At 45.8% G+C, this 24,406-nt stretch overlaps 1 protein-coding gene across 1 annotated transcript in view; it reads left to right on the top strand.

Annotated features, from left to right (window-relative positions):
* Window positions 1–24,406, top strand: part of CASTOR1 (cytosolic arginine sensor for mTORC1 subunit 1) — a 137,556-nt gene that overhangs the window by 22,570 nt on the left and 90,580 nt on the right. The window contains exon 4 of the mRNA XM_063913379.1: window positions 19,160–19,289. Within this exon, the coding sequence (XP_063769449.1) occupies window positions 19,160–19,289 (130 nt within the window). The remainder of the gene's footprint in view (window positions 1–19,159; window positions 19,290–24,406) is intronic.

Here is a 24,406-nt window from a genome sequence, read left to right as displayed (position 1 = left end):
CGCGCATTGTTATATATATTTACTAGTCCAGTGCAGTTTTATTGTCTGACTAAAATAATGATCTGCATTGTCACAATGACTGTGTGTGCCTGTATCTGCTCTGTGGATTTCATTTCAGTGTATCACAGCTATATCTATCACTGCATTGTATACCCTAAAGGACTAGGTGCGTCAGGGTATCATATATAGTACTGCACAGTATTTACCAGTAAGTGTATTCTAGTGTGTACCCAGTCACATCATACCGCATTTATTCTCTGTATACTGTGCATGCTGTCACATAAATAGGGGATTTATTTGCAGGTTTTATATTTGTCTGGCTCTATCGTACTTATACGCTCTACGGTTACATTCACCATAATGTCTAACACAAAGGGCAGGAAATCCACGGATGCTCCTGCCTCATGCAGCACATGCGCCAAGGATTTTCCTGAGGGGGAAGTTTTGCATGATGGTCTGTGTAATATGTGCCATACATTTCCCAGTCAGCCCGCAGCTCCGGCAGTCAATCAGGAGCCACCTTGGGCGGCGTTCTCAGCTATACTCAATACGCTTGTGATACGCCTTGCGCCCCCTATGGGACCTCCTGTGCTATTGCAGCCACATATTGTCTCTGTAGTAAATCCACCTTGGGCGTATGCTTTGTCTACCCAGTTACAGCAATTAAATCAATCTTTGGTTAGACAGAAACCTACCCCACGTCACTCTGGTGTCAAGGGGTCATCTAAGCGGGCCGCTTCCTCCTCACAATCCACTAATATCTCAGATGATTCATCTGATGAGGATGGGGAATATACTGACCTGTCAGACACTGATACAGCTGCTTCTGACGAGGAATCTACAACTCAGGTTGATGTCCCTGACCTAGTGGAGGCTATTAAGCTGATTCTACAAATCGATGATGATGTAGATCTCACTGCTGCGTCTAAGAAACCTGATAAGTTTAAACGTCAGAAGGTAACTAAATTCTCCCTGTCTAAAAAGATGCTAGCTTGTTATCCTCTCCCTGCTGAGTTGTGTAACAAGTGGGAAAATTCACCGCCGGTGGATTCCCATGTCACCCGTCTTGTGGTGTCATCTACTCTGCGTGTCACCACTGTCTCACTTCACTGAATGAACCGACAGATAAACGTGTGGAGGGATGCCTGAAGTCTATTTACTCCTTTACAGGACCTGTACATAGACCCACTATAGCAGCCTCCTGGGCCGCAAAAGGAATTGAAGCATAGGTTCAGGCATTAGAGGAAGAGCTGCCTCAGGATATATCTGACACTGCCAGACAATATCTATCTCATATTACCACCGCCTCCCACTAAATTCAGGAGGCGTCCTCTGAGTCAGGTTTAATGGTGGCCAAGGCGTCGACTACGTCCATCCTGGGTCGCCAAATTCTGTTTTTGAGGTCATGGAAGGTGGACCTGGACTCCAAAAAGACCTTGGAGGTACTCCCTTTTAAGGGAGACATCCTATTTGGGGAAGATCTGAATAAGATTGTGACTGACTTAGCGGCTGCTAAGACTGCATTTCTCCCGAATACTAATCCTTCTGCACAGAAGGCAAAGAGTACCACTTTTCGTTCCTTTCGACCTCAAGTGAAAGCAAAAGTTCAGGCATACCCGAGACAAGCTCATGCTCCCAAAATCACTAAGCCTAAAGCTAAACAATCCTGGGCTGCCCGTCAACCTACTTCCAAACAAGACAAGCCTGCTGCATGACGGGGCGGGCTTCCCTTTGGGGGATCCCAGGGTTGGAGGCCGACTTCTGCAGTTCACCCAGGTCTGGTTAAAGACCACTTCAGACGCATGGGTGCGAGAAGTCGTCTCTCGCGGGTAAGCAGTCTCTTTCAGGAAACGTCACCCTCGCCAGTTCTGCACAACGGTTATTCCTTCGGATCCGTTGAAGGCGCAAGCTCTACACTTGGTTGTGCATTCTCTCCTGGCTACAGGAGTGGTAGTGCCGGTACCCCTGTCCCATAGAGGCGGAGGATACTACTCGACCCTGTTTCTAGTCCCGAAACCCAATGGGTCTTTCCGGCCTATACTCAACCTCAAATCACTGAACGATTTGGTGAGCGTGTCCAAGTTCCGTATGGACATGCTGTGCTCGATTGGTATACGGTATCCCTGGATATACAAGATGCTTATCTGCATATACCTATTGCCATATTGCATAAGCAATATCTACAGTTTGCTATTGGCAACCTTCACTATCAGTTCCATGCTCTGCCGTTTGGACTGGCCACGGCCCCTCGGATCTTCACCAAGGTTATGGCCGTGATGACGGCTCATCCACGTCGTCAGGGAATCAGGATACTGCCGTATCTGGACGACTTGCTGATCCTGGCGAACTCCCAAGATGTCCTCCTCAATCATTTGCAACTGACGGTATGCTTCCTACAAGCCCACGGGTGGCTAGTCAACTGGAATCAGTCCTTGCTGGTCCCTGCTCGGAGCATGGTGCACCTGGGGGCACTGCTGGACACACACAGCCAAAGACTGTTTCTGTCTCCAGAGAAAGTCCTGAAACTTCCGGACAGGATCAAGATACTTCCTCTCTCGCCCAAGAGTGTCGATACACTCTGCGATGCAAGTACTAGGCCTCATGGTGTCGGCTTTCGATATGGTAGAGTACGCTTAATTTCATTCCCACCCTCTGCAGAGATGAATCCTTTCCAAGTGGGACAGCCTGCCTCATCGGATCAGGTCTCAAATGATCTCCTTGACTCCGGAGGTTTGTCTGTCACTGAGCCGGTGGCTACAGGACCAACAGTTGAGCAGGGGCTGTCCCTTCTGGATCCTCAACTGGGTCCTACTGACTACGTACGCCAGTCTGCGGGGTTGGGACGCAGTGCTAGAGCAACACTCTCTCCAGGGTCGGTGGACCAAGGAGGTATCTCCTCCCGATAAACATTCTGGAATTGCGGGCAGTGTTCAATGCTTTGACTCTTGCCCTGCCTCTGATACAGAACAGGACTGTTCAAGTACAATCAGACAATGCCACCACGGTGGCGTACATAAACCATCAAGGCGGCACTCGAAGCCGCACGGCAATGATGGAAGTGTAAAAAATCCTTTGTTGGGCGGAAGATTCCAAACAATTGCGGCATCAGTGGCGTGCAAACTCAACGCGTTTCACTGTTGTATAATATAGTATGTCCAGCATGCTCCTGAGGAAGCTGAACATACTATATTATACACCAGCGAAACGCGTTGAGTTTGCACGCCACTGATGCCGCAATTGTTTGGAATCTACACTTCTAAGCCATCCTGAGAATCAGGACTTAATCTGTGACCCACCTCCATCATTCCAGCAGTCCCTGGAAAATTGACTCAGCATAATAAGGACATCCCAGCTGATTTCACCAGGAGAGTGCTATCTCCCAAAGATCTTGTTCCTTCCAGGAGTTGGATTTATTCTCCGCATATAAAGGACATCCCAGCTGATGAAAACAAGGGACTGCTTTTTCCCACCAACCACTCTGGTAAAAGAATACAGATCATCTTCAATTCTGCTAGATTACAGGTCTCAATTTAATTCCAAGCGGAACAATTGCTATCAGTGGTCTCAATTATTCATCACTGGTATTCATAAAAATATACGTGATTTTCATTTTTTTTTAATGATTTATACTAAATGTCATGCATATATATTAATAGAAGCCTAATTGTCATTCACTAGCAAACAGTCCGCACTGGTAAACCTTTTTTTTTATATATCTGCATATTTTTATCTGGGGATTTTTGACCACCCCGTTACCAGCAGCTGTTGATAGCGCACCTGTGTACACTTTTTTTTCCTCTACCAGATCTAGACCTGATGGCGTCTCGACACAATCACAAAGTTCCGGTCTTCGGATCAAGAACAAGGGGTCCCCAAGCAGCGTTCGTGGACGCATTGGCAATTCCATGGAACTTTCGGCTGCCCTACATGTTCCGTCCAGTGTCACTTCTGCCCAGGGTACTATGGAAGTTCAAGCAAGAAGGAGGAATACTACTTCTAGTCACTCCAGCGTGGCCCAGACGGCATTGCTTCTCAGACCTGCAGGGTCTATCAATAGAGCGTCCTCTTCTACTTCCTCAGGGACCTTGTGTCTACCCGGACCTTTCCAGGCTGGCTTTGATGGCGTGGCTCTTGAAGCTTCACTCCTGAGGGCCAAAGGATTCTCCGAGGTGGTTATCCAAACTATGCTGAAGGCCCGCAAACTGGCTTCTGCACGGATTTATTATATTGTCTGGAATTCTTACTTCATCTGGTGTGATGCTAAGAATTACGATGCTTACAAGTTTAGTACTTCCAGACCTCTGGCTTTTTTGCAACAAGGTCTGCATTTAGGACTTCGTCTGTCCTCCCTCAATGTTCACATATCTGCCTCATCGGTGTGGTTTCAGAGAAAATTTGCATCTATACCCGACGTTCATACATTCACTTAGGGCGTACTGCGGATTCAGCCTCCTTATGTCCCTCCTGTGGCTCCATGGGATTTGTCTGTTGTCCTGAATGCCCTGCAAGAGTCTCCGTTTGAACCTCTTGAGTCAGTGGACCTTAAATGGCTCACAGCAAAGGCCCTGTTTCTGCTGGTTATTGCCTCTGCTAGAGGGGTGTCAGACTTAGGCGTGTTGTCCTGTCATCCACCCTTTTTAATATTTCATCGTGACCGAGCAGTTCTTAGAACTCGCCCTGGTTATTTACCTAAGGTGGTGTCATCTTTTCACCTTAATCAAGAGATTGTGGTTCCAGCCTTCATCTCTTCTGAATTGTACTCCAAAGAACGGTCTTTGGATGTGGTAAGTGCTCTCCGTATATATGTGGCGAGATCTGCCTCTATCAGGAGGTCAGATGTCCTCTTTGTACTGTTTGGTTTGAAGAACTGTTTTAGGACATCCCCAATGTACATCCCACAGTGTACCCCGCTGCAGAAAAGGAGATTTATGGTAGACTTACCATAGTTAAATCTCTTTCTGTGAGGTACACTGGGTTCCACAGGGCGCCCACCCTGATGCACTTAGCTTCTTTGGGTTTGTATGGCATTAGCCGCTAGTCCCTTCTTCTGTCGTGAGAATGTGATTCTATGTGACTATCTGCCTTCTCTTTTACTTGCGTCTGCATTGGACTGGTTAACAAAACTGAGCTCACAGTGCCTGGAGGCGGGGTTATAGAGGAGGCCCCGCAAATGCATCCTGGGACAGTCTACAGCTTTAGCCTGTTGGTGTCTCTGGATCAAGATCCATCTCTACAACCCGATGTATTCCCTGTGGGACCCAGTGTACCTCGCAGAAAGAGATTTAACTATGGTAAGTCTACCATAAATCTCCTTTTGACCTTCTGTTTCATGCCTGCTTTTAAATAAAAAGCAAAAATGATAAATCCACATATCTGCACCTCTTTTGTATAGATAATTTACAGTATACTGTATATAACTAAATATGCATGTACACTTAATATGACCTTATCAAACTGTATGGCAGCCATAATGAATGGGGTAACTCCTAAGTCAGCTGAGTAGAGACTGGATAAAGCAACATCTCGGGAAGGTATTTTTTCACTGTTCCCTCTGTGGTGGTGGTGGTGGTGTTGTTTTTTTTTTATACAAGGTTTTTTTTTTTTTACCTGTTTTTGGATTGTCGGGGATGTTGCTTTGACTCTCTTCCGAGAGTGCAAGAATGGACAGGGTTGGCTCCTTGGGGATGCCAATTGCTTTTAGTAATCAATGTGGTTTGCTGGTTTGGCCCTCTCCTGTATAAGGTGCACAGGCTAACTTCGTGTCAGGCCACATATGACATCGTTTCCAGGTTACACTCTGTGTAGACCAGCATGGGACCTGCATCATTCCAACAGAAAGAGCACACACATTAGGTAAGCCTGTACTTGGGGATGCTTTATTTAAAGCTTTGTAGCACAAATTTATCAAGCCTTGGAGAGTGATAAATAGCACAGAGATAAAGTATTAACCAATCGGCTCCTGTCATTTTTCAAACACAGCCTGTGACATGAAAGTTAAGAGCTGATTGGTTGGTACTTTGGGGGTAATTCCAAGTTGATCGCAGCAGGAAATTTTTTAGCAGTTGGGCAAAACCATGTGCACTGCAGGGGAGGCAGATATAACATGTGCAGAGAGAGTTAGATTTGGGTGGGTTATTTTATTTCTGTGCAGGGTAAATACTGGCTGCTTTATTTTTACACTGCAAATTAGATTGCAGATTGAACACACCACACCCAAATCTAACTCTCTCTGCACATGTTATATCTGCCTCCCCTGCAGTGCACATGGTTTTGCCCAACTGCTAAAAAAATTCCTGCTGCGATCAACTTGGAATTACCCCCTTTATCACCGTGCTATTTATCACTCTCCAATGCTTGATAAGTGGGGGCTTAAGTTAGTTGTGTTTTTTGTTTGTTTTTGTTTTTTCATCTTTCTCAGTACTCTTCAGAGCATGTTGAAGGAGGAAAACCATATGTGAGGATCATCAACAAAAAGGCACAATGTTTATAGTAGTGTTCACTCTAGGATTTTTTTAGGGCAGGGTGCTGATCATTGAGGAGGGCACATTTTAATTTTGAAGGGCACATTTTTGAGGTGACGCTTTGCATACAAAGCATAGCGCATATGTTTTATAGAGTAGTTTTTATACACATATTTTCCACTTAATGTATCATTTACCCCTACATAGGACACACCCAACACCCAACATCTGTACTTAGAAAAATACTTTGTATGTCCAGTGTTCTTGAAAGAACTGTTACAGCATATACTCAATAAGTAGATAATAATAAATGTCTCCTCCAGCGCTGAACTAGTTATAATTCTTTATGTGTTATAATACAGAAAAGTTAAGCAGAGGGTTAAAATATACAGTATAGGTACAAATTAAGTCTGTTCTACTAAGGAAATAGTGTAAGCAGTACATGCTCACTCTTTCTCAGAGTGCTGTGTTATGCCGGCAGCCACAGCAGTGATGCCACTTATAGTCCCTCCTCTGCCATCCATTTCATTAAGTATAGAAATTGTTTCCAATTTCAGAGGTGGGCAAGGAGTAGACAACTACACTGTAACATGCACTCTAACTGTTGCATTCTGTATACAAGGGGGAGATTTATGATCCTGCAGGGTGCACTGAAAAAGGGCAGGGTACTTTTTCACATTTCAAAAATGGGCAGGGTGCAGCACCCTGCTGAAACAGCCTAGAAGGAACACTATTATAGTACACCACCTTATTAAGGACTTCATTAATAAAAATAGCCATAGATGGGCAGATGTTAGTATAATTGTGAGAGACTTAATCAAATTAATCCTTTTTGACTTGATAACTCTTTTATGATGTTTGTTGCCTAAAACTAATGCGGCTGTAGCCAATCTGCTAAAACCATTGTTTCGCTAGAAGGTGGTGGACTACTGATTGATCCTATGGATAAGAAAATCACTGAGTTACGAAGTTTCAGGTTTCCCTGGAAAGAGTACTTAAGTCTGCTGTTGACTATGGTTTAATTCTCCAGCTCACAGTAGAAGTCTGTGCAAGAGAAGATACATATTAACTTGAAAGCATTGAAGCAGTACGGATGGTGTAATGGTTAGCATTACTGCCTCACAGCATTGAGGTCATGGGTTTGATTCCCACCACTGTGTGGAGTTTGTATATTCTCCCCGTGCTTGCGTGGGTTTCCTCCGGGTATTCCGGTTTCCTCTCAGAATGCAAAAATCTACTGGTAGGTTAATTGGTTCACAACAAAAATTAACCCTAATGTTTAAGTTTGTGCATGTACATGGGCAGATTAGATGGGCCAAGTGGTTATTTCCTGCGAACAAATTCTAAGTTTCTATGTAAGTGATGAAGCGCTTAAGTTCCTTTGTGAAATGTCACTGTATACGGATACCTTATTTAGAAGTATGGCTTTAGCAGTGCTCACTCAGAGAGCTTTGACTGCATGCGTAGGTGGCAGACCCACAATCAAAGAATAGTTTAATCAAGTTTCCAATTAATGTAATTTTTTTGGTTTGGGGAAAACCTAGGTTCGTTGATTCTGAGAGATAAATACGACCACTTGCTGCAGGACAGGAAACCTTTTTCACCAGTACTTCAGAGGAGTGTTGAACTGTCAGCTAGGGAAGCAGTACTTTTTTTTTTTTTGGCAGTTTGGTGATAAACAGCCTTTTCATCCCTTTAAGGGTAAGGTGGATAAGCCGGGGCGAAAGGTCTTGCAATTACTCTTTTCTATATAAACCTCCACAGAGTCCTGTGAGTGGCAGGATTTCAAGTGATGTGGATGTGCGGACACTTACCTCTGAAGATCACTGAGTTTGCAAAACCATCATCATCAACACAGAGCACAAAATTGAGTTCTAGTCAGTGTGAAGATCTTGAAACCCTGAGTCGTGTGTTTGCCCTAGTGGCATTATGTAAGTTTGCACACTTTGGGCGGTATCCTATCACCTGCGATGAAGCATCGGGAGCGAAAAACTGGAGTTTTTTTTAGATTTTTCTCGATGCTTCAAAGATATTTTTTTACGGGATGTAGTTATGTGTCCGGCGAACCCTATACCGCCGCCAGTATCCCGCCCGCTTAAAAGCCAGACTGTTGGCATGCTGCCTGACAGGTATTATTCCCACTCTACTGATCCCGCGGAGTGGCAAGCTCAGCAAGCCTGGAAGGGGCTTTGTTGCGCACACTCGCTCCCCCCCCCCCACCCCCTTGTTGGCAATCTAAAGCTTGGGATCCCGGTGTCGGTATGGTGACCAGCGGGATCCCAAACTCAACCCTTTTTTTCTGGAGTATCCAATTGTATTTCCTGTAAAAAAATATAAAAAAAAATAAAAATACATTTTGTGCGAAAACACACACGTTCAATGAAACCTGGGTGTTTTTGCAGCATAGGACCCGAAAAGCCGGTTCTTGTCAGGGATTTTGTTTCGCCTGCCTGAGGCAGGTGAAACAAAATCCCTGTTAGGCAGTTCCCCACGCCTGACGCAGCAGCAGGCAGGGACTGCACAGAGGGCGCGTGGGAGGCAGCATTCACCCCCATGTCCTATAGCGTCATGTACCCCTCTTCCTCCGCCCCGGAAGCACTGGCCAGGCAAGGGTCATGTGTTGCGGGAGCTGTAGCTGCATGTGACTGGGCAGCAGGAACTGGAGTTGCCGGGGAACCACTGGTACTGAGGCAGGTGACAATCCCCGATAAGCCGCGCTCGTGCAGGCTTATCGGGGCTAATAGGATAGCCCCAGGTAATATCATTACCCACAGTAATGTACCGATGGTAATTGGATAGCCCACTTAATTGGAAAAATTGATTTCTCCTGTTCCTTTGGAATAACTTTTTTTTTTAAAGCTTTTCTTGGTAGAAGATCATCACTAGCTTTGTGAACAGACCATGCTCTAATGAGGCTTAATTAATACTGCATTTTCAGAGGTTTAACTGTAAAATACAGCTTGATGTATCCCACCCTATGTAGGGGTATATTCAATTAAGGTCGGATCCATTCCGACATGCATTTGTCGGAATGGATCCGACAAGGGCTATTCAATGCCAATCTCAATTCGACTTTAAAAAAGTTGAATTGAGATATGAGGGACTGAGAGGGGGGGGAGTGCCGCGGGCAGACGAGGGAATGCCGCTGGCAGACGGGGACAGCAACACTGCAGAAGGATGTGGCACGGCAGCGTCCACCCGGCTCCAGCAAGCGGGACCTCACTTGCTGGAGCCGGGTGGACGCTGCCGTGAGCGGCGGCTATGACACATCCTCCTGTAGCGCTGCTGTCCCCTGTCTGCCCGCAGCTCTCCCCCCTCTCCTCCTCTCAGATCCCTCATCTCAGTTCGACTTTTTTTTAAGTCGAATTGAGATGGTCGAAAACGGCCTGTCGAATTTGGCCCCGTTTCCCTCAGAAGTACGCGAATCGGCAGCTATACCGCCAATTCCCGTACTATTTGACAAGTTGAATTCCCCGACTTGTCGAATAAAAATGCTCAGGACTGAATAGGTCGGAACCCCTTCCGACCTGAAAAAGTAGAAAGTGCCGTCTTTTCGACAAGACGCCACTTTCGACCTTAATTGAATATACCCCATTTTCTGAAATATATCATTTAACAAATAAAGCTCAATCGGCAGTGTGTTCCACTTACAGTATGTTACCTGTCCAATCTCAGTCATCACATTGGTTAAACAGAAATCTCATTGCAGCAACTCTTATTTGCTGGCTGTAAACAGCTAGCTCTTATGGGGTATGCTCTTATGGGGGTCTAATAGTTGGTAAATCTGCTTTGTTATATGACCTTTTATTAACTACAGTAGCTGTTAAAAATATGAACCATTTGCAACAGTAAAGTTCCAGTTTAACCGTAGGAATACAGTTTCTTTCCTGCTTCAAATACAAAGGAATAATAATACTATAATTAACTTGTATCAAGCAAGGTTAAACTCAAAATGTAACTTAATTTAAGATATTTTGTATTCTCATTAACATTGGTATTCAATAAGAACATTGATTTTCAGTAACAAACCTTACATATAATATAGGAGCAAATGTGTTATATAAGGCTTATGACAGAGGTTCTCAAACTGTGTGCCGTGGCACCTTGTGGTGTCTCAGAGCACTTGCAGGGGTGCCCTGGGTTGGTGGTCCAGGACCAATTCAAATTATTTATGGTCAATGTAATATGCAAAACCAGTGCAGGTGGCTGGCAGTCATAAAATATGTGGTCAAACAGAAGCAAATCCTGCTCTTGCCACATAACTGACCCTAAGGCTGACATATAAGCACACTTGATTTAATTTAATGTTCTTTTGTAAATTTCTCAATAAGAAACTTGGCCTAGGGGTGCCGTGAAAAAAATTCTGATACTCTAGGGAGCTGTGTTTTGGAACCACTGGTTTATGGCAATACAATATATCCTTTCAGGGGCGGTTCTTGCCCTTTTGGCGCCCTGGGCGGGAAATAGGGGCATGGCTTCATACAGGGGTGTGGTCAGTTACGCCCCCTGTAGAGTAGAGTAGCGCCGCTGAAAAAAAAAAGAATACTTACTATCCCCGCTCCCGACCGCTGCAGACCTCCGCCGGCGCCGATCCTCGGATCTGGCATAGACAGACACTAGAGGTCAATTATGAACCCTAGCGTCTGTCAGTCCCACAATGCTGTGCGGTGCGCGATGACGTCATCGCGCACCGCACAGCAAAGGTCTTCTCCACGAAGGGAAACTAGACACGTAGCGTCTAGTTCCCTTCACAGCGGGGAACCAGCGGGGGGACACAGCGGGCAGCGGGGGGCACAGCAGTAGCGGATCTTGCCATGGTGCGGTGCCCTACGGCAAGCGGGGCCCCGGGCAAAAGTCCTGCTTGCCCGTGGCAAGATCCGCTACTGTATCCTTTGTCACTCTGTTTTATATTTGTTTGTGGAAGTGGGGTGTGGTCCATGCTGCTATGTACTGTGTGTGGGTGTATCTCACATTCTGTTTGTGACACAGTGTGTGTGGTTAAGCTGGCTCCATTGAAGGCGTGTTCATCATTTTGATTCGTACAAACCCTATTGTCAGCCAAACAATATTAACTGTACCATACCATATACTCTAACATTCAATTGTTATCTGTGGTAGACTACTGATTATATATATATATATATATATATATATATATATATATATATATATAATGTGTAGATCCTATATGTAATACCAGCTGACAGTGATACAGTGGTATCCCCATCTGCCACGCATCGGGCCCGGTGGAGAGCTTGTTTACCACAAGTTCTATTCCCACTCGGTAGGTGGCGTGGACCCACCAACCGAGTTTGAATTACAGCCGGGTGCCTGTATTCCGGCCTCCGGTAAAATATATATTAGAACCAGTGGACGGCACTTGCAGGAGACCAATAACGGCCACACAACTAACTATTATTGCTGAGCGGTCAGCAATAATGCGGCTGTCATATATAATTTTATTTCTGAGAAAATAAAATTAAATAGCCACCTCTTGGTAAAGAAAATCTTACAAAGAAACAAAGTGAATCAAATGAAATATCTAATAATGAGTGGCTCCGTACCAAAAATAGGTACCCTGATGAAGTCCTACTAACATCTCAGAATCAAAACGTGATGGTTTGATATCCTGATCCATTGTATGACGATTAAGAGTTACTTGGAGTCTACTGGTCTTTGAATTCTACTTTTTTTTAATAAAAACTGCGCAGCAATGCCTTTTTTCTTGAGGAGACTAAGTGGGTAATTCAGACCTGATCGCTGCTGTGTATTTTCGCACAGCGGGTGATCAGGGCAAAAGTGCGCATGCATATGCAATGCGCATGCACATCACACGGGTACAAAGCGGATCGCCGCTTAGCGATGGGTTTGTGCGACGGATCCGTTCGCATTGGCGATCGCAAGGAGATTGACGGGAAGAAGGCATTTGTAGGTGTCAACTGACCATTTTCAGGGAGTGTCTGAAAAAGCGCAGGCGTGTCCATGCGTTTGCAGGGAGGGTTCCTGACGTCAATTCCGGTCGGTCCCAGACAGGCTGATGTGATCGCAGCGGCTGAGTAAGTCCTGGCCTGCGCAGAGACTGACAAAAGCTGTTTGTACAGCTCTGCTACACATGCATTCCCACACTTGCACAGCTAAAATACACTCCCACTGTAGGGGGTGACTATCTGTTCGCAGCAGTGCAAAAATCGCATTCTAGCTATCAGGTCTGTATTAGGCCCTAAGAGCGGCTTGTTTTAAGTATGAAGACGCCCCTTAGGTTCTATCTGTGTATAGTAGAGAGTGTCTGGACCTACGGGATTACAGTATGGTATGGAACGTGTGGTTAAAACTGCAGGCAGAGTAATTGGGGTGGTATTGCTTCAAATTTTTTATCTTTATGAAAATAGAGTGTTAAAGAGAGCTAGAAACATCTTAGCTGATCCTAGTCATCCAAATTATTTGATTTTTGAAAGGTTCCCATCTAATAAAAGTTTTAGGCATGTGCATGCACGTACAAAACATATTTTAGGTTTTTTTTTTCCAACAGTTGTACTTCTACTAAATGGTCAGAATTCACAAATTTAAGCTTGATGGAAGTATGTATTGCCTGTTTTAATGAAACGGAGTGTTTTAATGCATTTTTTCATTGACAATGTATTGTTTTGTTAATGGCAATAAAGTATTGTATCGTATATCTGCTTAGATAAGCTACATTGAATTTTTTTAACTGTCGTACGTTTGCACTTATGTCTATTAATAAATTGTACTGTTTATACTTTTCTCGTTATAATGGGTTGGGGCTGAAATTCCGGTGGTATGGATGCCAGCGGTCAAAATACCGACTGCGGCATCCCGATTGCTAGAATCTCTGCAGGGGTCGGGAAACAGTTCTAACTAACCCCCTCCCAACCCCATAACCCTCCCTTCCCACAGCCTAAACCTAACCCTCCCTGGTGGTGCATAACCATAACCCCCCTTCCTGCACCCCTGGTCCTTGCATGTCTTCACCTCAGTGGCCCCTCTGTGAATTACAGGCTGTGTATACCTTCATGACCTGGGAGACATGCCAGCAATCATCATTCTTCCTGGAACTATACTTAGGGGCTTGCAGTGGCTTGCAAGGCACAGGTACAGATAGTAGGTGCTGGAGTTTGGGCTGTGAGAAATGCAAACAGGGGGTAGGGATGGTCCCCACAGAAACCCTTAACACATCATTTCTCACCACATTGTTTCACGCATGGAAAAGGTTACTTGCATTTTTGGTTGGCACTGAAATCTCTTGTGCATGACAAGTCAGGAGTTGTCACCCTTGTTTTATAGTTTCACTGTCTCAACTTATATGCTTGACTACTGATCTTACAGAACGCTTCATATATATGATCAGCTGCTTGAGCTTACAGAACTCTAGTTTATTGTGACACCATCAAGGCTTCTGCTTCTTGCAGATCCCTGTCCCATTATTGTCCTTATATGCACTTACTATCTTACTTAGTTCTGCTGTCTTCAGAATTTAAGCTGTCATGGACAGACGGACACTCTTTGTGTCTGTTCAGTCTGGCTTCCTCAGCGGTTCCTACAATGACCTATGCTACATTGTTTCTGTGTGCAATTTGGTCTAAATTTGCATCCATTATTTGTATGTAAATTTCATGTCTGTCTTGTGGATCTTGGGGGTCATTCCGAGCTGATCGCTCGCTAGCAGTTTTTAGCAGCCGTGCAAACGCTATGCCGCCGCCCACTGGGAGTGTATTTTAGCTTAGCAGAAGTGCGAACGGTTGTATCGCAGAGCGGCTACAAAAATTTGTTGTGTAGTTTCAGAGTAGCTCAAAACCTACTCAGCGCTTGCGAACACTTCAGACTATTCAGTTCCGGATTTGACGTCACAAACCCGCCCTGCGTTCACCCAACCACGCCTGCATTTTTCCTGGCACGCCTGCGTTTTTCTGCACACTCCCTGAAAACGGTCAGTTGCCACCCAGAAACGCCCACTTCATGTCAATCACTCTGCGGCAACCAGTGCGACTGAAATGCATCGCTAGACCCTGTGCAAAACTGCATCGTTCGTTGTGCCCGTACTTTGCGCGTGCGCCGCATATGCATGCACAGAACTGCCGTTTTCTATCCTGATCGCTGCGAACAAATGCAGCTAGCGATCAACTCGGAATGACCCCCAAGAGTCTGTATGACTTATGATGTGACCATTGCTTGCATCCATGCACACTTTATCCTGCTCAAATTGTGTCCTCTATGTTCTGTCTCTATTACTCTGTATGTTGCTGCAAAACAATTATAAATAAACTTTGATGAAATGTCTAATTGGTTAATCATGTGGAAGGAACACACTGCATAAAAGCATGGAGACATGATAAAATGCTTCAGTTGGTGAATAAATATTATCTAAGTGACATTGGGCCTAATTCAGACTGATTGTTGCTGTGCGTTTTCGCACAGCAGCCGATCAGGTCTGAACTGCACATGCGCGCCGGCGCATGCCAGACAGCCGACGGCCATCTCAGCCCTGCGGTCACTGGGTGGGCCGACGGCATTTGGCTGCCATTTTAGGGTTGCGGTGTGCCCGGACCGTGAGGGGGGCGGGCCGCGGCGGCTGCATGATGTCCACACAGCTGCTGCGACCCGGACAGCGACGAGTAGCTCCCTGCCAGCACGCAGGAGCTGTGCTGATAGGGAGCTACTCTTCAAGTACAAAAGCATTGCCGCTGTACGATGCTTTCACACCTGTGAGGGGAGGGGGTAGGGCCTGACATGCGGGGTGGACTAGCCCTGTGCTGGGCGTCCCCCCGCATGTCAGGGAAGCTGAACATGTTGGAAAGTGCCGCTGCTCAGTAAATAAAGCCCTAGATCTCATTCCTAAAAAGCACCTCTGGGATGTTGTGGAGGTGCAAAGCCTGAATATGCAATCTGCAGCCATTTTATTGTGCTAGCACACACAATCAACAAAAAAGCCAGATGTTAATCACAGGGATATTCTACACCCCATACACTTCCAGAATTTCAAGAGAATCCCAAATCTGTGGCATAGTCTCTTGGAAAAGTGGTCATTTCTCCCACAACCTGCCACGTTTCTGGTGAAGTGGATGGCAAGGAGCACTTTTGTACTTGTGCGGCGGAGTAGGGCCTGACATGCGGGGCGGACTAGTCCTGTGCTGGGCGTCCCTCCGTATGTCAGGGAAGCTGATCGTAGATGTTGTAAATTTAGCACATCTACGATCAGGTCTGAATTAGGCCCATTGACCGTGGAAAGATTGTGGTTCCAGACGGGGTGGTTTGAGAAGCTCATTAAACTGGGATTTTCATGCACAACAGGCTTTACAGTTTGAGTGGTGCTCAAAAATCATCCATTGAACATCAATCATATGGACATAAATGTGTTGTTAATGGGAGACGGTAGAGGACCAGGCTGGTTCAAGCTCTGAGAGAGGCAATTGTAGCCACGCGCAACAGCATGCAGAAGAGAATCTCTGAAGGCAGAGCAGGTCAAAACTTGATTGGCTACAATTTGTGAATAGTAAAAAATCAGTGCACCCTTATACTATAGCTAAATGGAGTAGTGAAAGGTTTGCACTTACACCACAATTGACCAGTTCTTTCTATGTTTGTATTGTTCCTCCAGTAACTATAAAATAAACTTAATAGTGCATTACGAAAAAATAAATGCTTAACAACACCCTAGTGTATTAGTCATTTGATGGCCTGCAGAAGCCCCAGATCACACACCACGTTCCACTACTGTCAGACAGCAAAGTGAGGCAACAGTAGGCATAGGGTCATCAAAACGTTGCCTGGTTGAAAGAATCTTGTTTTCTGATGCGACATGCAGATGGTAGGGTCAGTGACTATATGAACATGTTCCCTTTGTGAATGGTGAAGGCTGCTGCTGGTGGTGGTTATGTAATGGGGTAAGGTGTGTTTCACTGGCACACATTAGGCCCTGTAATGCAAATTAAGCATTGTTTAAATGTGACAGACTACCTGAGTATTATTGTTGAAGATGTGCATCACTGTACTGCCATTATTGTCCTATCTTCTCATGGCTACTTCCAGCAGGATAATCCGTCATGTCACAAAGCACACATCATCTCAAACTGGTTCCATGGACACAACAGTGAGTTCAATATACTCCAGAGCAACTAGGATTATTATTTACAAAGTGGCAGTTTTTGTCAGCTCCTGCTTCCCGGCGAGTTCGTTTAAAATGACGCTCACAGTCAGTGTAAAGCATATAAGTCTTTAAACTGAATGGGAGTGCAGTTTTACATTTTCACCTCCCAACATGCTGCTTAGTAAATAAAGCCCTACATCTCATTCCTAAAAAGCACCTCTGGGATGTTGTGGAGGTGCAAAGCCTGAATATGCAATCTGCAGCCATTTTATTGTGCTAGCACACACAATCAACAAAAAAGCCAGATGTTAATCACAGGAATATTTTACACCCCAAACACTTCTAGAATTTCAAGAGAATCCCAGATCTGTGGCATAGTCTCTTGGAAAAGTGGGCATTTCTCCCACAACCTGCCACGTTTCTGGTGAAGTGGATGGCAAGGAGCATGATGACGCAGTTTATTATTAATTGCATCATCGCTGCCCTGAAAACTGCTATGGGGATAGGACCCTGATGAGGCAATTCACTGCATCAAGCTCCGAACATATCCCACATGGTACATGAATTTCTAGTCACTGCGGCACTCACTAATGCATACATTACCCTTACCTTCCTTTCCTATAGTATTCTAAATATTCCCATAGTGTTTTTATACACTATAGCATGCACTTAGACTCCTCCATCCAATAAATCCATTTGGTGCTTTGAGGGGAAATGATAAAGTAGAGTATAGTCACTTGATGATGCTTCTTTAGTTATTCATGTGAAGAGTGACTGGCTTTGTATTGGCAGTTTTTCTCCAGGTATATGGGGTGCGTGGCTTCCTGTGTTTAAAGCATGGGAGTGAGACAAAATACTTTACTAAGGTCATCTATTAAGACCCCCACTGTCATTGGTTTTTAGCTATCAGCAGGAGACCATTAATGGATTTGGAAGTGTACGCGCAGCCACACATGCACAAAGAAGAAAAAAAACGTAAAGTGAACCAATGGGGCATTACCAACGATGGTAGAATGATCAGCAGCAAACCATCGGTTGTTGCTAACAGTCAGTCAGTCTATGACCTGTTTTGTGTATGTGGGTGCTGTGGTATATTTCCATCACCAATCCATCTGCCACATTTATAGTTGAGACCACTTGTGAATAATGAAAAGATAATTTCTATTGTTCTTGATAGGAAAGAATGCATGTTTCTGACAGCACCAGGGTGGTTTTAACTTGCATCATTACAGTTGTAAGTAAGGGTTGCCAGAATGTCAGTAGGGGACGACCGCAACAAAGCCCCTTGTGGGCTCACCACGCTGCGGCCTCGGTGGCTTGCTGCGCTCGCCACAGGTTCTATTCTCACTCCATGGCTGTCGTGGACACCCAGGAGTGGGAATAGCTGTGGCGGCACTGCCGGCATTCTGCCGGTCAGGATATCGGCGTCTGTATTCTGACTGCAGAGATTCCCACCACCGGGATCCTGACTACATCCCGTAAATAGCTATACAGAATGGGTTACTTAACCAGTGTATATATCACAATGTTGTTCAACCACTTACATACAGTTATGAGTTATTTTATCTGAACAACTGCCTATTTAACACTATCCCTGCTTTCAGGGATCTATCCATATATAAAATACGGGTGTGGATTATTGGGCGACATGCAACTGGTCAACAGGGTCAAATGGTTGACTGGTTCAGTAGATCGACATGTAAAAGGTAGACACTTGAAAATGTAGATGCAAAAACAGTCAACTCTTGGCTTTTGTGTGTCATTTTTAAACACTGAACCATGAGGGTCATTCCGAGTTGATTGCTCGCTGCAGTTTTTCGCAATGCAGCGGCCAGGTATCTACTACACATGCGTATGCACCGCAATGCGCACGCACGTCGTACGAGTACAAAGCGAATCGTTGCTGGGCGATGGATTTAACGAAGAATCCATTCGCACAGCCGATTGTAAGGAGATTGACAGGAAGAGGGCATTTATGGGTGTCAACTGACCGTTTTCTGGGAGTGTTTGGAAAAACGCAAGCGTGTCCGGGCGTTTGCTGGGCGGGTGTCTGACGTCAATTCCGGCACCAAAAAAGACTGAAGTGATCGCAAGCGCTGAGTAAGTCCAGAGCTACTTAGAAACTGTACAAAATGATTTCATATTCCCAGGTCGGGTTGCCAGTCTGAAAGGGGTCTCATGGCTGGTCGCACCCGGGAAGGACCTGTTTACATTTAATGGGTGCTACCCACCTTAGTGATGTGAAAGGGTTATAAAAGGGGCTCCATCATCTTCCTGACACACACTCATATTGTTTACCCTGACAAGGGGAACAATGATCCGGCTCTTATAGATGATTTTGTTTTTTGCTGTAATGGTGCCAAGTAGGAAATGTCACTAGTTAGTTTTTAGGTTTAAATATTTTTGATCTGCATTGTCACAATAATAAAATGAGGCTAGCCTGAAACACCTACTGCAAGTCCTGACAGGTTAGGTAGAGATGTTTATGGGTCAACTCAGTGTGTATTAACTATAGTAAACATAGTAACCCAAGCCAAAGTTCACTTTTTGTCTAATATATAAACGTCAGAATAGAGACACTGTTTTTACTTTATAGGTGCGGGATGATGATCTGCCTGTGGTGTTCAACACACTTTTGGGTGAACTTAGGATCTATAGAGAGGAGAATGGAGACTTGGTCCCAATGAATCTGAGTGAATCCTGCAATGGCTTGAAGAGCAAGAGCTGTAAGTCGCTAGCCAGACGCCTCTGACTTGTATCAATATATTCTCATTGTTACATTAGAGAAGACTCTGGGTCCTGCTTCATATAATGTCAGCCTTGCATAATTATGATATATAATAGGATGATGAAATGGGCACTCACCTCATAAAATATATAAACTCCAGGTGCCAGAATAAAAAGATCATATAATGCAAGGAATAGACTGCACTCCAGCAGATGATAACCGTATTAGTTCATAGATTCTTTATATAGCTTGAGATAGGATTACACTAGTTTCAAAATGTCAAAATGTGTTTTCCACTACTTCAAATTTCTCTGCAAAATACTTTCTGTATACTTACCTAATCTGGGACATCCGAGACACGTACAGAAGTTGGGAGGTGTAGCCCACCCATCTGAACCTCACTTGTCTTTCTTGAGAAGTGGTTTAGGGAATTAGGCCTCTATTTGCTGCAGATTGCTTCATTGTAACCCCACTGCAACATACTGGTTCCCCTCAGCTTTGCCCCCTGCTGTGTGATGTATCATGTGATTGCGCTGCAGCAGAGAGCGGGGCTATACTTGTGCAGAATCGTGTCATTGCAGGCTCCCCACTTGCCCCTTGGATCTGCCAGAGGTCCAAAAAATAGGAAATGTGCTGTGACCTCAAAAATGATCACATAATTATACATTTAGTTTGCGTTTTAACCCATTCTTTGACAATTATTTGACAATTCAGAATTAGGGATTAGTAGACTATTCATGAAAGAGTACAAATAATCCAAACAGAATCTTCTCTTTTCCTTCTAATGTGCTCCTTGCCACAGTGTGCTCAATAATATTGGAAACCGATTTACTAATAACGCAACACATACTTATGAGTCCTTTACTAACATTTAACCTTATCTCTGCCCTTTGAGTAAATTTTTTTTCTTTTATTATTTCTCTTACGTCCTAGAGGATACTGGGGTCCACATTAGTACCATGGGGGTATAGACGGGTCCACTAGGAGCCATGGGCATTTTAAGAACTTGTTAATGTGGGCTGGCTCCTCCTTCTATGCCCTTTCTACCAGACTCCGTTTAGAAAATGTGCTCGGAGGAGCCGGTCACGCTTGGGAAAGCTCCTACATTTATTTTGCTGTTTGTTGTTTTCAGACAGCGCTGTTTGGTAACAGCCTGTCTGCTTCGTGGGACTTAGGGGGGGGAACGGCCCATCCTCCTCCAGGGTTAATGGTCCCATTCGCCGCTGACAGGACACGGAGCTCCTGAGGATCCTATTCGCAAGCCGTCACCCCTAACAGAGCCAGAAGACAGAAGAGTGGTGAGTAGACGGCCGATGTCCCAGTTAGCGGGTCACCGGCTTCAATGGCGTCATAAGGGTATGGAGCGCAGCACTGACATGCAGGCTGCGCTCCAGGGCTCAGGATGACATGCGGTGCGTGTGTCCCGCTGTGAGGGGCGCGCTGAGCCACTAATGAAATACCCACACTGGCAAACTAGCTTACAGGGGTTCTAACTCACTGTTAAGCAACAAACATACCTCAACCAGTATAAAAAACCGAGAAGACCGCGCGCCATTACGGGGGCGAGGCTTCACTATGAGCGCATCCAGCAGCTCACCAGCACCATTTACCCTCTGCAGCTCTACAAAGACTGACTGGCAGGGAAGCGCAGCCCCTACACAAGTACTCTAGCTTGCCTCAGCGGTACCAGGGGGTCATAACAAAGGGGGGAGCAGTATTAGAATACTGAGCCTTTATTACAAATGCTTAGTTTGTGGCCCAGCTACAATATAATTAGCTATAAGGGCGCTGTGTGGCTGGCTCCATCATACTCTGTGTCTCCCTAGGGGGCTCTGTGTGGGTTAACTGCTTTTAACCTATTCATCACTGTATGTGTGTGTGTTCTTTTACATTTACTATGTCAAAGGAGTGTGTTTCATGCACAGCAGAGTGTTTCTCTCAATCTGGGAGCTCACTGCCGTGTACTCAGGATAGTACACATTCTCAGGCTACTGAATCTGAACCAGTATGGTTGGATTCATTAAAAGGGATGAATTCAAATAAATTATCCCAAAATGAGAAGGAGACGCAATACTTAGGGCAATCTGTTGATGACTTGATGAATAGAGATTCAGTGGTCATTCCAGTGTCTCAGACCCCTGTCATTTGTCCACAGAAGCGTACCCTGGCCCAAATCATGCAGTCTGATACTGATGATGATGATGTATCAGACCCAGAGGAGGGTGAGGTGGACTCGGGAGGGGGGCATGCTGCTTTGATACAGGGAATACAGGCCCTGATAGAAGCTATTAGAGACGTCCTGCACATGCCTGATAAGGTATCAGAGGACGAGGAGGAATCTTATTTTAATGTGAAAAAGAAATCCTCCGCTACTTTCCCTGCATCTAAGGCAGGCCTGGCCAACCTGTGGCTCTCCAGATGTTGTGAAACTACACATCCCAGCATGCCTTGCCACAGTTTTAGCATTCCCTAATAGCAAAACTGTGGCAAAGCATGATGGGACTTGTAGTTTTACAACAGCTGGAGAGCCACAGGTTGGCCAGGCCTGATCTAAGGAATGAAATTCCCTATTTGAAGCAACTTGGGTAAATCCTGACAAGAAGTTTCATGTCCCAAAACGGTTACTCACATCCTTCCCTTTTCCTCAGGATGATAGGAATAAATGGGAAAACCCACCGATAGTTGACGCATCGGTTTCTAGGCTGTCTCGTAAGATAGTTTTACCTGTTCCTGGGGCAGCTTCCTTGAAGGATGCTGCAGACTGCAAGATTAAGACCACTCTCAAATCTCTGTACACAGCTGCGGGGGTGGCCCAGAGACCCACTATAGCTTGTGCATGGATCTCTAGGGCCATTGCAAAATGGTCAGGTAATCTAATTGATGGATTAGATTACTTATCCAGGGGGGAGATAATTTTACTCCTACAACATATACAGGATTCTGCTAACTTTACGGTGGAGGCCATAAAGGAAATTGGTTTACTCAATGCACGCACCACTGCCATGGCAGTGTCAGCACGCAGGGGCTTATGGCTTCGTCAGTGGACTGCGGACGTGGATTCCAGAAAAGGCGTGGAAAGCCTACCTTTCACAGGTGAAGCCCTTTTTGGAGACTGGATACGTGGCTATCCAAGGCTATGGTGGGTTAATCTACGTACCTTCCTTCCACAGCTTCCCGAACTAGAAAATCCTACATTGCTCCAACTCTGCAGTCCTTTCGGACAGCGAAGTTTAAAAACAAAACCAATGGTTCTTCTACGGCCTTTAAAGGCAATAGAGGTAAACCCAGAAAACCAGTAACTGCAGGTTCACTGGAACAGAACCCCGGTTCTGCTTCTTCTAAGCCTTCAGCATGACGGTGGACCGCACTGGCTGGAAGACGGGCAGGTGGGAGCCCATTTGAGACTCTTCAGTCACATATGGGCAACGTCATGCCAGAATCCCTGGGTCAAAGATCTTATAGCCCAGGGCTACAGACTGGAGTTTCATGAACTCCTACCTCACAGATTCTTCAAATCAGTCTTACCAGCTTCTCAAGAAGCAAGTATGACTTTACAGGAAGCAATTCTGAAACTGGTACAGACTCAAGCCATTGTTGCAGTTCCACTTCAGCTACAAGGTCAGGGTTATTATTCCAACCTGTTTGTATTTCTTAAACTGGACGGTTCGGTAAGGCCCATTTTAAATCTCAAGTCGTTGAACCCGTACTTACGGGTGTTCAAGTTCAAGATGGAGTCTCTGAGAGCGGTGATCTCAGGTCTAGAGGAAGGGGAATTCCTGGTGTCTCTGGATATCAAGGATGGGTACCTTCATATTCCGATTTGGCCGCCTCATCAAGCTTATCTAAGGTTTGCCTAACTACCAGTTCCAGGCCCCGACATTTGGCCTCTCTACAGCACCGAGGGTGTTCACCAAGGTAATGTCGGAGATGATGTTTCTCCTCCACAAACAGGGAGTGAACATAGTGGGTCATTCTGACCCATTCGCTCGCTGCGTTTTAACGCAGCAGAGCGAACGGGTCCCTGCTGCGCATGTGACGGCACATGCCAGATGGCCGAAGGCCGTAGCAGGGATGCGATTGCCTCTGCCTGATTGACAGGCAGAGGCGATCGCTGGGCGGGAGGGGGCGGAACGGCAGCGCTTGCCCGCCGTTCCATGGGTTTGGTCCGGCCAACGCAGGCGTGGCTGGACCAAATGGGGGGCGGGCCGCAGCAGCTGCGTGACGTCAAACGCAGCCGCTGCGTTCAGGGAAGGATTGAGTAGCTCCCGGCCAGCACGCTAAAGCTGCACCGGCTGGGAGCTACTCTTGAAGTGTAAAGGCATCGCCACTGTGCGATGCCTTTGCACTTCTGCGAGGGGGGGCCGGACTGACATGCGGGGCGTGCTAGCCCTGTGCTGGGCGTCCCCCCGTATGTCAGGGAAGAAGATTGTAGCTGTGCTAAATTTAGCACAGCTACGATCAACTCGGAATGACCCCATAATACCATATCTGGACGATCTGCTGATCAAAGCACCATCCAGGGAGAGGTTGTTAGACAATATTGCCCTCTCAACCCGACTGCTCCAGGATCACGGGTGGATTCTGAATCTACCAAAATGTCATCTGGAACCAACACGGAGGCTTCCATTCCTGGGGATGATACTGGATACGAAGGCACAGAAGGTGTTCCTTTAGTTGGAAAAGGCGTTGGTGATCCAGTCGATGGAGTGGGATGTTCTAAGACAAACCCGGATATCGGTGCATCTATGCATTCGCCTTCTGGGGAAGATGGTGGCAGCTTACGAGGCGCAGCAGTACGGAAGGTTTCATGCAAGGCCCTTCCAGCTGTATCTGTTGGACAAATGGTTCGGATCGCATCTTCACATGCACTAAAGGATCCGTCTGTCGCCAAAAGCCAGGATTTCTCTTCTGTGGTGTCTTCAGGCTTCTCACCTGACCGAAGGCCGGAGGTTCGCGATTCAAAATTGGATTCTGCTAACCACAGACGCAAGCCTCAGAGGTTGGGGAGCAGTCACCCAGGGGGAACATTTCCAAGGAATATGGTCAAGTCAGGAAGCCATTCTTCCGATCAACATTCTGGAACTAGGGCCATATACAATGCCCTTCTACAGGCCT

This window comes from Pseudophryne corroboree, chromosome 1 (genome assembly GCF_028390025.1).
Source record: "Pseudophryne corroboree isolate aPseCor3 chromosome 1, aPseCor3.hap2, whole genome shotgun sequence".
Taxonomy (NCBI): domain Eukaryota; kingdom Metazoa; phylum Chordata; class Amphibia; order Anura; family Myobatrachidae; genus Pseudophryne; species Pseudophryne corroboree.
Note: the sequence above shows the minus strand (reverse complement) of the source record. Positions and strands in the feature narration are given on the sequence as shown.